The following is a 14,787-nucleotide window of genomic DNA, read 5'->3' on the forward strand; positions in this document are numbered from 1 at the left end:
TTTAAGATTAAGATTCCCAGAATATTCACATTTTTGAGATAGGATATTTGAGTTTCCTTAAACTGTAAGCCATAATCAGCAATATTAAAATAATAAAAGGCTTGAAATATTTCAGTTGATTTGTAATGAATCCAGAATGTATGACATTTTTGTTTTTTTTAATTGCATTACAGAAAATCACAATATTCTAATTTTCCTGTAGATAAAAACTGCATTTATCCCAGAGCCGCATTTAATTATTGTTACAGTCTGAAAAGAGCAAGAACAAAGAATAAAAACCAGCTATTTCCTCATTAGCAGCGTGTTAGTAAAGATATAAAAACCAGGACTGAAACAGATCAGACCTGTCCTACCTTCACTTCTTTAAGTTAAATCTACTGGAAACAGGTGATAATTGTTGACCTGAGAGGATTCATGTGTTCATTTACACATGTTTTGTTTTGAACTGTAATGGATCAATTCCCAATAGATTTAAAAGTTCCATGATTAAAGTTACACTTGATGATTCCAGCGGGAAAATCCGTGTATTTGAGCCTAAAGGTGAAGATCAGCTGAAATACAGGAGAATCTGACACTAAACATCCAGATCATGCTGTTGTTTTAGGAGGAGAATCATCATCTTTGTGCTTTAATTATAATCAAAAGAGTAAACAGTTTTAATTATTTGTTTTTAAAACTGCCCCCCCTCTAGTCACATGACCAGTCACATGACTCTGTTTCCTCCTGCAGGACCGCTACGGATCCTACTGAGACCTGGACCAGAACCAGGACCAGGACCCCCCGGACCCCCGGCGGAGCCTCCAACAGTATTCTCATCCTCGTTTAGTTTTATTTTCCTAAAGAAGTCGGAGGATAAAAGTCTTTTCTAAATCAGTTTGGTTGTAATTTACTGAAATCTTCACGTTTTCCTCATAAATCTGTTTCCTGTCACACGTTTCTGTCTCTTATTGTGAAAATCCACACCAGGCCCCGCCCCCCCAGAACCAGAACTGGGATGAAAGTATTTATTTATTTATTTGTCAGTTACAAAAATAAAGGTATCAGTTAATGAAGAACCAGAACCGGGTCCAGGACTGCAGCTCCACCGACCGGGCCAGAACCGCCTGGTTCTGATGAGACACGTCCACCGGGTTTGAGGTTTCTGGGAGTCTGGACCAACCGGACCCACATGGAGGATTCTGGTTCTGATGAGACACGTCCACCGGGGTTGAGGTTTCTGGGAGTCTGGACCGGACCGGACCCACATGGAGGATTCTGGTTCTGATCCTGGTGATGTTCCTGCTGCCGGGTCGGGGGTTCTGGGGGATCCAGGACCAGCAGGTCGGGGGGGGGGGGTTAGTCTAGTGGAACCGGGTCCAGCGGGTCAGGGGGTTCTGGGGGATCCAGGACCAGCAGGTCGGAGGGGTTAGTCTGGTGGAACCGGGCCCAGCGGGTCGGGGGGGGGGGGGGGGGTTAGTCTGGTGGAACCGGGCCCAGCGGGTCGGGGGGGGGGGGGGGGGTTAGTCTGGTGGAACCGGGCCCAGCGGGTCAGGGGGTTCTGGGAGGGTCCGGGTTCAGGTCCAGGTCCAGTCCGGGTCAGCCCCAGTTGTAGAAGTAAATTTTCTGCCATGTGGGAAGATAATCCATGAGAGGACCTGGAGACACACAAATATAAATGCATATAAACACACATAAACATAAATATATAAACACACATATACCGTATTTTCTGGACTATAAGCCGCATCCGCTCTATTTAGAAAAAAAGATATTTAGCCGCAGATATTTCTGTTGTTAGATCAGATATTTCTGTAGTTAGATTAGATATTTCCTACATGTACAGAAGGATTTTGAACTGAAAATGATGTACATGTTTGTACCTAAATAGATTCTTTCCTAACAGTGTCTTTTAACACGGCAGCAACTTTGCTGATTAAAACGGGACAGAACCAAGAGAAAATAACCAGTATTTATTTATCTATTTATCTGTTTTAAATCTGCTTCTACTTCTATCTGCTAAAGAAGAAGTAGCGTATTCTTCTTTGCATTTATTTTGTCTTAGTTTTGATTCTAATTACGGTTAGAGCGCCCCCTAGTGGTGGAAGAAAAATCCACAGAATATCCGCACCTTTGTATAAGCTGCATGGTTGAAAACTATGAAAAAAGTAGCGGCTTATAGTCCAGAAAATACGGTAAATAAATATATATAAATATATACAAACACACACATATATATGTAAATAAACAGGTGTGTGTGTGTGTGTGTGTGTGTGTGTGTGTGTGTGTGTGTGTGTGTGTGTGTGTGTGTGTGTGTGTGTGTGTGTGTGTGTGTGTGTGTGTGTGTGTGTGTGTGTGTGTGTGTGTGTGTGTGTGTGTGTGTGTGTGTGTGTGTGTGTGTGTGTGTTTCCTGCAGGGCCACATTCCTCTTCAGGGGCGTCGGCCCCACAGAGTCGTAAACTGAGGAATGCTGGGTAATAACCCGTCACCGTGGCAACCGAGGGTTCAGATCGGAGCCACGCCCCCAAATCTCAGGTTTAAGTTTAAATGTATCTATAAAGAACTTTAACAACAACAACAACAGCTGAGCAGAGTTCTGGAGAAGAGAAAGAAAAACTAAACATAAAACATAGATAATAATAAAACAATAATATATAAAACAATCACGAGTAAAAGTGAGATTTAGAAACTGCTGTAGAAGAATTTTGGAGTGTCAGCTGACCTGAGATAAATAATATCTTTATAAATATTAATAAAATAACGAGCTCAGGTGTCACATGGTCCTGGATCTGGTCCTGCTGCAGACGGGTCAGAACCAGGACCAGACGGGTGAGTGACATCACAGGGGGCGTGTCCCGCCTGAGGGGGCGGAGCTTCCACCAGAACCGACCAGAACCTCTAAAAGCCCGGTACCGTGAGGCCCGGTACCGGTGGTACCAGCGGTACCAGCAGAGCTACTTACGGGCCACCAGTCCGACTCCAGGGACGTGGTCCGACAGCAGCTGCAGCAGAACCAGGATCTTCTCCCTGGGGGGGAAACACAAGTTACCGGGTCAGAACCACATTTATCCATCATGTTTTCTAGAATATTCAGATTAAATTACTGCTAATAATTATAAATAACTCCTAATGAGCCATGAAGAGGTAAGTTATAAAGTCTGTCCCAGCCAGACTTATAAACGACATTAATTATTATTAAACACTGACACTTGACTAAGTTTGATAGAGTTTAAATTACAGCAAGTTTAACTATAAAAGATAGAGTTAAATTACAGCAAGTTTAACTATAAAAGATAGAGTTAAATTACAGCAAGTTTAACTATAAAAGATAGAGTTAAATTACAGCAAGTTTAACTATAAAAGACAGTAGTTCGTTAGAATGTTTGTTCATTTAGCCGACTGAAAAAAGTGACACTTTTCTTTAAAATTTACCAAAAAAGTCACAATTTTTCATTACAAATTCTGAAAGAGGGAAAAACGGATGATGAAGTTTTGTTTTTCTGATAATGTGGATTCTCCCTGGAATAAATACATAAATAAATGAATGAATAAATGGATTAATGGATGAATAAATGGTGCTCAAGGTTTCTTCCCTCCTAAAGGGGAGTTTTTCTTGCCACTGTTTGGCTTAAGGTTTTTCTCCCACTAGGGGAGTTTTTACCTGCCATTGTTTATGTAATAACTGCTCGGGGGTCATGTTCTGGGTATGGGTCTCTGTAAAGCGTCTAGAGACAACTCTGTTGTATTAGACGCTATATAAATAAAATTGAATTGAATTGAATTGATTAATGGATGAATAAATGGTTGAATAAATGGATTAATGAATGAATAAATGGTTGAATAAATGGATTAATGAATGAATAAATGGATGAATGGATGAATAAATGGATGAATAAATGGATGAATGGATGAATAAATTGATGAATAAATGGATGAATGGATGAATAAATTGATGAATAAATGGATGAATAAATGAATAAATGGATGAATGGACAAATAAATGGATGAATGGATGAATAAATGGACGAATAAATGAATAAATGGATGAATGGATGAATAAATGGATGAACAAATGAATAAATGGATGAATAAATGATTAAAGTGATGAATAAATGGATGAATAAATGAATAAATGGATGAATAAATGAATAAATGGATGAATAAATGAATAAATGGATGAATAAATGAATGAATGGATTAATAAATGAATACATGGATGAATAAATGGATGAATGGATTAATAAATGGATGAATAAATGGATGAATAAATGAATAAATGGATGAATAGGATTAATAAATGGATGAATACATGGATGAATAAATGAATGAATGGATTAATAAATGAATAAATGGATGAATGGATGAATAAATGGATGAATGGATGAATAAATGGATGAATAAATGGATGAATTGATTAATAAATGAATACATGGATGAATACATGGATGAATGGATTAATAAATGAATAAATGGATGAATAAATGGATGAATTGATTAATAAATGAATAAATGGATGAATAAATGAATAAATGGATGAACAAATGAATAAATGGATGAACAAATGAATAAATGGATGAACGGATGAATAAATGAATAAATTGATGAATAAATGAATAAATGGATGAATAAATGGATTAATAAATGAATAAATGGATGAATAAATGGATGAATGGATTAATAAATGGATGAATGGATGAATAAATGGATTAATAAATGAATAAATGGATGAATAAATGGATGAATAAATTAATAAATGGATGAATACATGGATGAATAAATGGATGAATGGACGAATAAATGGATGAATGGATGAATAAATGTATGAATAAATGTATAAATAAATGAATAAATGGATGAACAAATGAATAAATGGATGAACAGATGAATAAATGGATGAATAAATGAATAAATGGATGAATAAATGAATAAATGGATGAATAAATGGATGAATAAATGAATAAATGGATGAATAAATGGATGAATGAATAAATGGATGAATAAATGGATGAATTGATGAATAAATGGATTAATAAATGAATAAATGGATGAATGGATGAATACATGGATGAATGGATTAATAAATGAATACATGGATGAATAAATGGATGAATGGATTAATAGATGGATGAATGGATGAATAAATTGATGAATAAATGGATGAATGGATGAATAAATGTATGAATAAATGAATAAATGGATGAATAAATGGATGAATAAATGGATGAATAAATGGATGAATGAATGGATGAATAAATGGATGAATGGATGAATAAATGAATAAATGGATGAATGGATGAATAAATGGATGAATACATGAATAAATGGATGAATAAATGAATAAATTGATGAATAAATGGATGAATAAATGAATAAATTGACGAATAAATGGATGAATGGATGAATAAATGTATGAATAAATGAATAAATGGATGAATAAATGAATAAATGGATGAACAAATGGATGAACAAATGAATAAATGGATGAATGGATGAATAAATGGATGAATAAATGGACGAATAAATGGATGAATAAATGGACAAATAAATGAATAAATGGATGAATAAATGGATGAATGAATGGATGAATAAATGGATGAATGGATGAATAAATGAATAAATGGATGAATGGATGAATAAATGGATGAATGGATGAATAAATGGATGAATACATGAATAAATGGATGAATAAATGAATAAATTGACGAATAAATGGATGAATGGATGAATAAATGTATGAATAAATGAATGAATGGATGAATAAATGGATGAACAAATGGATGAACAAATGAATAAATGGATGAATGGATGAATAAATGGATGAATAAATGGACGAATAAATGAATAAATGGATGAATAAATGGACGAATAAATGAATAAATGGATGAATAAATGGATGAATAAATGGATGAATAAATGAATAAATGGACAAAGAAATGAATAAATGGATGAACAAATGAATACATGGATGAATAAATGGATGAATGGATTAATAAATTAATAAATGGATGAATAAATGGATGAATAAATGGATTAATAAATGGATGAATGGATGAATGAATGGATGAATAAATGGATGAATAAATGGATGAATAAATGAATAAATAAATGAATAAATTGATGAACAAATGAATAAATGGATGAATGGATGAATAAATTGATGAATAAATGAATAAATGGATGAATAAATGGATGAATAAATGAATAAATGGATGAATAAATGGATGAATAAATGAATGAATGGATTAATAAATGAATACATGGATGAATAAATGGATGAATGGATTAATAAATGGATGAATAAATGAATGAATGGATTAATAAATGAATAAATGGATTAATGGATGAATAAATGGATGAATTGATTAATAAATGAATAAATGGATGAATGGATGAATAAATGGATGAATAAATGGATAAATAAATGAATAAATTGATGAACAAATGAATAAATGGATGAATACATGGATGAATAAATGAATGAATGGATTAATAAATGAATAAATGGATTAATGGATTAATAAATGAATACATGGATGAATAAATGGATGAATGGATTAATAAATGGCTGAATAAATGGATGAATAAATGAATAAATGGATGAATAAATAGATGAATGAATGAATGAATAAATAGATGGATGGATGAATAAATGGATGAATAAATGAATACATTGAATAATAAATGAATAAATGGATGAATAAATGGATGAATAAATGGATGAATAAATGAATAAATGGATGAATAAATGGGTGAATAAATGGATGAATAAATGAATGAATAAATGGATGAATAAATGAATAAATGGATGAATAAATGGATGAATAAATGAATAAATGGGTGAATAAATGAATAAATGGATGAATAAATGGATGAATAAATGAATAAATGGATGAATAAATGGATTAATAAATGAATAAATGGATGAATAAATGGATTAATAAATGAATAAATGGATTAATAAATGAATAAATGGATGAATGGATGAATAAATGAATACATGGATGAATAAATGGATGAATAAATGGATGAATGGATGAATAAATGAATACATGGATGAATAAATGGATGAATAAATGGATGAATGAATGAAGAAATGGATGAATAAATGAATAAATGGATGAATAAATGGATGAATAAATGAATAAATGGATGAATAAATGGATGAATAAATGAATAACTGGATGAATGGATGAATAAATGGATGAATGGATGAATAAATGGATGAATAAATGAATAAATTGATGAATGGATGAATAAATGGATGAATGGATGAATAAATGAATAAATGGATGAATAAATGAATAAATGGATGAATAAATGGATGAATGGATGAATAAATGAATAAATGGATGAATAAATGATGAATAAATGGATGAATAAATGAATAACTGGATGAATGGATGAATAAATGGATGAATAAATTAATAAATGGATGAATAAATGGATGAATAAATGAATAACTGGATGAATGGATGAATAAATGGATGAATGGATGAATAAATGGATGAATAAATGAATAAATTGATGAATGGATGAATAAATGGATGAATAAATGAATAAATGGATGAATAAATGAATAAATGGATGAATAAATGGATGAATGGATGAATAAATGAATAAATGGATGAATAAATGAATAAATGGATGAATAAATGAATCAATGAATAAATGGATGAATAAATGGATGAATAAATGGATGAATAAATGAATAAATGGATGAATGGATGAATAAATGGATGAATAAATGAATAAATGGATGAATAAATGAATAAATGGATGAATGGATGAATAAATGGATGAATAAATGAATAAATGGATGAATAAATGGATGAATGGATGAATGGATTAATAAATGGATGAATAAATGAATAAATGGATGAATAAATGAATAAATGGATGAATGGATGAATAAATGAATACACGGATGAATAAATGGATGAACAGATTAATAAATGGATGAATAAATGAATAAATGGATGAATGGACGAATAAATGGATGAATAAATGAATAAATGGATGAATAAATGGATGAATAAATGAATAAATGGATGAATAAATGAATAAATTGATGAATGGATGAATAAGTGGATGAATGGATGAATAAATTGATGAATGGATGAATAAATGGATGAATGGATGAATAAATGGATGAATAAATGGATGAATAAATGAATAAATTGATGAATAAATGGATGAATAAATGGATGAATAAATGAATAAATGGATGAATAAATGAATAAATGGATGAATGGATTAATAAATGGATGAATAAATGAATAAATGGATGAATAAATGAATAAATGGATGAATGGATGAATAAATGAATACACGGATGAATAAATGGATGAACAGATTAATAAATGGATGAATAAATGAATAAATGGATGAATAAATGGATGAATGGACGAATAAATGGATGAATAAATGAATAAATGGATGAATAAATGGATGAATAAATGAATAAATGGATGAATAAATGAATAAATTGATGAATGGATGAATAAATGGATGAATAAGTGGATGAATGGATGAATAAATTGATGAATGGATGAATAAATGGATGAATGGATGAATAAATGGATGAATAAATGGATGAATAAATGAATAAATTGATGAATAAATGGATGAATAAATGGATGAATAAATGAATAAATGGATGAATAAATGAATAAATGGATGAATAAATGAATACATGGATGAATAAATTAATAAATTAATAAATTAATAAATGGATGAATGGATGAATAAATGGATGAATAAATGGATGAATAAATGAATAAATTGATGAATAAATGGATGAATAAATGGATGAATAAATGGATGAATAAATGAATAAATTGATGAATAAATGGATGAATAAATGGATGAATAAATGAATAAATGGATGAATAAATGAATAAATGGATGAATAAATGGATGAATAAATGAATAAATGGATGAATGGATGAATAAATGAATACACGGATGAATAAATGGATGAACAGATTAATAAATGGATGAATAAATGAATAAATGGATGAATAAATGGATGAATGGACGAATAAATGGATGAATAAATGAATAAATGGATGAATAAATGGATGAATAAATGAATAAATGGATGAATAAATGAATAAATTGATGAATGGATGAATAAATGGATGAATAAGTGGATGAATGGATGAATAAATTGATGAATGGATGAATAAATGGATGAATGGATGAATAAATGGATGAATAAATGGATGAATAAATGAATAAATTGATGAATAAATGGATGAATAAATGGATGAATAAATGAATAAATGGATGAATAAATGAATAAATGGATGAATAAATGAATACATGGATGAATAAATTAATAAATTAATAAATTAATAAATGGATGAATGGATGAATAAATGGATGAATAAATGGATGAATAAATGAATAAATTGATGAATAAATGGATGAATAAATGGATGAATAAATGGATGAATAAATGAATAAATTGATGAATAAATGGATGAATAAATGGATGAATAAATGAATAAATGGATGAATAAATGAATAAATGGATGAATAAATGGATGAATAAATGAATACATGGATGAATAAATTAATAAATTAATAAATGAATAAATGGATGAATGGATGACTTTGTAAAGACAAACTCCACGTTTAGTTTTGAGTCACCAAAAAACACATTTCCAGATATTCCCACCTGGACCAGGACCGGTACCGGTACCAGGACCGGTACCAGGACTGGTCCTGGTACCGGTCCTGGTCCAGGTACCAGTACCAGGACCAGGTACTGGTCCTGGTACTGGTACCGGGTACGTACCGTGAGAAGCGGTCGTAGAAGGGCGACCTCAGCAGGTAGTACAGCAGCAGGAAGGACCGGTACTGGTACCAGTACCTGGTCTGGTACTGGTACTGGTACCGGTGCTGGTACCAGTACCAGACCTGGTCCTGGGACCAGTACCGGGTATTTACCTGGAGTAGCGGTCGTAGAAGGGCGACCTCAGCAGGTAGTACAGCAGCAGGAAGGACCGGCGCCGAAGCTCGACCCGTTCATACCGGTTCTGGAACTTGGAGTCGTTGAGCAGAGAAACACTGGAGAGAGAGACGGGTCAGAACCAGAACCAGAACCAGAACCAGGTGAGACGGGTCACCCCCCCCCCCCCCCCAGAGGTCAGAGGTCGTACCTGGTCAGGTCCAGAACTCCCGACACCAGCCAGGGTTTCCAGGACCGGGAACCACAGAGACCCAGAACCAGGACTGGACCGGGTCAAGGAGAAACCACTGGACCTCATTACCCACAATGCACCTCTCATTACCCACAATGCACCTCTCATTACCCACAATGCACCTCTCATTACCCACAATGCACCTCTCATTACCCACAATGCACCTCTCATTACCCACAATGCACCTCTCATCACCCACAATGCACCTCTCATTACCCACAATGCACCTCTCATCACCCACAATGCACCTCTCATCACCCACAATGCACCTCTCATTACCCACAATGCACCTCTCATTACCCACAATGCACCTCTCATTACCCACAATGCACCTCTCATCACCCACAATGCACCTCTCATCACCCACAATGCACCTCTCATTACCCACAATGCACCTCTCATTACCCACAATGCACCTCTCATCACCTCATTACCCACAATGCACCTCTCATTACCCACAATGCACCTCTCATTACCCACAATGCACCTCTCATTACCCACAATGCACCTCTCATTACCCACAATGCACCTCTCATCACCTCATTACCCACAATGCACCTCTCATTACCCACAATGCACCTCTCATTACCCACAATGCACCTCTCATTACCCAGAATGCACCTCTCATTACCTCAGTCATCACTTCAGGGTTTATACAGCAATCCTTATGTTAAATTTAATACCAATTTAATACCTTTTTCATTACCTTCAGATTTTTTTAAAAAACTGTCACAACATTATGGGCCAAATCCACAAAAGGATTGCGCGGCTTTTGCGGCCGCTAAACCGGTGCAAATGAGACAAAAAGAGAGCGTCTAATTCACAAAGCACCCGCAAAAGGCAATCTGTGTGCTGAAATATGGAGAACACTGGAAACAGCTCCGCTCACTCAGACAAGTGCAAATTGCACTCAGCCGCAAAACTTTATGGGCGTGTTTGCTCCGGTATATCATTAGAGCAAAATCTTTTGTGAATAGGACCTTAAGGCGGGGCAAATTGCGGGCACTAATGCAGCGCAATTCACAGCGCTATTTGCGGGCGCAATCTGTTCTTTGTGGATTTACCCCTAAGTGTTAAGTGTTAATCATGGACCTTTTAACATTAATACAGATTTTGAACAATAGAACACTATACAGAACAGAGTTATAGACTCATTGATGTTGATCAGATGTTTCACATTTATTTCACTTTATGAATGACAATAAAATAGACTGATTAAAATGTAAAAGGTAAAAAATAATACAAATTTAAAAAAAAAATAATACCTCTGACAGTGAATTTAACACTTTTAATGGCCTTAAATTTGGAAATTTTCATTTAATACTTTTTAAAACCCTGCGGAAACCCTGCACACACACACACACACACACACACACACACACACACACACACACACACACACACACACACACACACACACACACACACACACACACACACACACACACACACACACACACAGTTACTGTTGTAGTTTTTATGTAGTTTAGCATCAGAATTTATTTTATCATGTTTTAACTCTCGTGTAAATAAATTCTGATTGATCTGAATGAGAGAAGTAGTTTGTGTTTATTTTACACATATTTGTCTGAACTGCTGGTTTAAAGTTCTGAGCTCTGACTGGTTCACTATTATATTTATATTTATTTATTTATTCTGAGGAATAACTGTTACTAGAGTCCTGGTGTGTTCAGGACCGGTGGGAAGGTGGCGCCCCCTTCTGGCCGGGAGCAGCACCAACACCAACGTTTTCAAACTAGTTCTTCTGAAGAGTAACTTTTTATATTTATTATTATTATTTATGAAAATCTGAGTAACTTTTATATTTATTATAATTAGGGCCCGAGCACTGACCGTGTGAAGGCCTTATTTTATCTGTAGGAGTTTTTGTTTTTATTCTCGTTTTTCTGACAAAATTAGGTCCTTTTCCCCCTAAACGTGCTCCAAAAGTCACCAAATTTTGCACCAAGCCAGGCCTGGTGATAAATGTGATATTTCATGGTTTGCATTAATGGGCGTGGCCTAACGGCTCAACAGCGCCCCCTAGAAAACTTTGTGCCTCAAGCCCCACAATACGGTTTGACGTACATGCACGAAAACCGGTACACACCTGTATCATGTCACAACTTAAAGAAAAGTCTCTTGGAGCCATGGCCCAAACCCAACAGGAAGTCGGCCATTTTCAATTAATCATGTCATTTTGCCGCAATTTATTCCATTCCTTCGGCAGTTAATACGGCCCGAACCGTAACGTGCACCCAGGTGTGTTATACATCAAAATGTGCGTCTCCACCTGCGACTACGTGCATTACTTTTCTCAGTCAAAAGTGTTACCGTGGCGACGCTAGACGCCAAAAAGCGCGCCCACCCTTCATCTGATTGGTCCATATTTGATAGTTCCTACTTTCTGCCATAACTTTTGAATAGTTTGATATAAAGAGTCAGGGTGGTGTCATCGGACTTAGTTTTGAGTCCTTGACCTTCATTGGTGGAAATTGCACGCGCGAGGGCCCGTTCATCCATTCATCACTGCTTGCAGCTTTAATTATTATTATTATTATTATTATTATTATTATTATTATTATTATTATTATTATTATTATTATTATTGTATGGATGGGTTAATTGTGTGTACGGGTTGGTATTGGCTGTTGTGAGTGAGTTATGATCTAATTATGGACGTGTATTACATGTATTATTATATTATTTAATCCAGAGTTAATAAGGATACGGTGCACCAGCTTGCAGCTTTAATTATTATTATTATTCATGTAAACCAGAGTAATGTAACTTGTATATGTATTATTATATTATTTAATCCAGAGTTAATTAAAGGATACGGTGCACGAGCGGGCGTCCGATGTAGACGGTCTCTGAGTAACTTTTATATTTATTATTATTCATGTAAACCAGAATAAAGTTACTTGTATATGTTATATTATTATATTATTATTTAATAAAGAGGATACGGTGCACCAGCGGGCGGGCGATGTAGACGGTCTCGGCCAGCGTCTCCTGCAGGTTCAGGGGGGTGGGGGGTCCGTTCAGGGTCTCCCTGGACCTGCTGGTCCTGGTCTTCCTCTGGGGGGGGGGACCCCACATCCGGGCCCCCTGCAGACCTGGACCCGGACCTGGACCTGGACCGGGACAGGGACAGGGATCAAGACCGGATCAGTTCTGGTGCATGAAGCTCGTTTCTGCAGTAAAACTATTATTTCAGTTTAAAACCATAACTGATAAAATAGTTTTACTACAAAAACGAGCTATAAGCGTCATAAACTCACCTTTACTGAACTGCTTTTAATGTGTGACCAATATCCTGTTGTGTCATGTCCTATGTGCTGCTTTTATGATTTTTACTGATGTAAAGCGTTTTGAGTGCCTAGAAAAGCGCTATACAAATAAAACGTATTACCGTATTGGCCTGAATATAAGATCTTTAAAGCCAATGCTGAACTGAACTCCCCAGGACAAAGGAACTCCTGTCACGAAGAAGAAAAATAAAAATAGCGGCAAGAAAGAAAAGAGAATAAAATAACAGAAGAGATAACAGAAAAGGAGAAATGTAGCGACAATCTGGAGAAAATTGGGTGGAAGAAGTTATGATGCAAACTTCAAGATAATGATTTGAATGAGGCAAAATAACAGGCTTTTTCTCTCCAATATATTGTTATAATCATTTGTTTCAGATGTACTGTCATTATTTTCTGTATAAAAATTTAATTTGGTGTTCAAAAAGTCTTTTTTCAAATTTGAGTCTTGAAAAAGAGGAGAGTCGTCTCATAATCATGGTCGTCTTATATTCAGGCCGATACGGTATTATTATTATAAATAAAGCGGGATATTATGATCATACTAATCCATTATTTTTTAAATCTCATATTCTGAAGTTTTGGTTTATTATAGAACAATGCAAATCGTGTTTAGAGTAAAAAATAAAACCCTAGCAGACAATGTTTTTCAATGTTTTTCACGGAGAGTAAATATGAGTTAAGAGATGCAGATTTTTGTTAAGTTCAAAGAAGATGTATTTCTTTTAAAGGTCCAGCTATGGAATAGTGTTAATCTCAAACTTAAGCAATGTACTTCCTTTTGTTATGACCAAAAAATCATTATGCATTTATATTTGGGAGTTTTGGCTGTAACTGGAAAAAGAGAAAAGAGCCATGTATGTGTTTATGTATCAATGTGTGTTTATGTGTGTACTTGTATGTGTGTATCTATGTGTGTACTTGTATGTGTGTATCTATGTGTGTATCTATGTGTGTACTTGTATGTGTGTATCTATGTGTGTACATGTATGTATGTGTTTATGTGTGTACATGTATGTGTGTGTTTATGTGTGTACTTGTATGTGTGTGTTTATGTGTGTACATGTATGTATGTGTTTATGTGTGTACATGTATGTGTGTGTTTATGTGTGTACTTGTATGTGTGTGTTTATGTGTGTACATGTATGTGTGTGTTTATGTGTGTACATGTATGTGTGTACATGTATGTGTGTACTTGTATGTGTGTACTTGTATGTGTGTACATGTATGTGTGTACTTGTATGTGTGTACATGTATGTGTGTACATGTATGTATGAGTGTATTACAGTATA

At 34.3% G+C, this 14,787-nt stretch overlaps 2 protein-coding genes across 4 annotated transcripts in view; one reads left to right on the forward strand and one right to left on the reverse strand.

Annotated features, from left to right (window-relative positions):
• Positions 1–932, forward strand: part of arfgap2 (ADP-ribosylation factor GTPase activating protein 2) — a 41,294-nt gene extending 40,362 nt beyond the window's left edge. For both annotated transcript variants that reach the window (XM_061707282.1, XM_061707290.1), the window contains one exon: positions 730–932. In XM_061707282.1, coding sequence (XP_061563266.1) covers positions 730–750 — 21 coding nt within the window. In that variant the 3' untranslated portion in view covers positions 751–932. The remainder of the gene's footprint in view (positions 1–729) is intronic.
• Positions 933–990: 58 nt separating this feature from the next.
• The window catches only part of pex16 (peroxisomal biogenesis factor 16), a 45,306-nt gene continuing 31,509 nt past the window's right edge, over positions 991–14,787 (reverse strand). Inside the window, exons 8-13 of one of the 2 annotated variants that reach the window (XM_061711753.1) lie at positions 13,154–13,315; positions 10,143–10,215; positions 9,931–10,050; positions 2,939–3,003; positions 1,493–1,634; positions 991–1,398 (exon numbers count right to left, since the gene is read on the reverse strand). In XM_061711753.1, the coding sequence (XP_061567737.1) occupies positions 1,576–1,634; positions 2,939–3,003; positions 9,931–10,050; positions 10,143–10,215; positions 13,154–13,315 (479 nt within the window). In that variant the 3' untranslated portion in view covers positions 991–1,398; positions 1,493–1,575. Of the gene's footprint in view, positions 1,399–1,492; positions 1,635–2,938; positions 3,004–9,930; positions 10,051–10,142; positions 10,216–13,153; positions 13,322–14,787 lie in introns of both variants that reach the window. The other variant, XM_061711744.1, reaches the window with a different exon arrangement.

Source organism: Cololabis saira, chromosome 2, assembly GCF_033807715.1.
Source record: "Cololabis saira isolate AMF1-May2022 chromosome 2, fColSai1.1, whole genome shotgun sequence".
In the NCBI taxonomy this organism is placed as follows: Eukaryota; Metazoa; Chordata; class Actinopteri; order Beloniformes; family Belonidae; genus Cololabis; species Cololabis saira.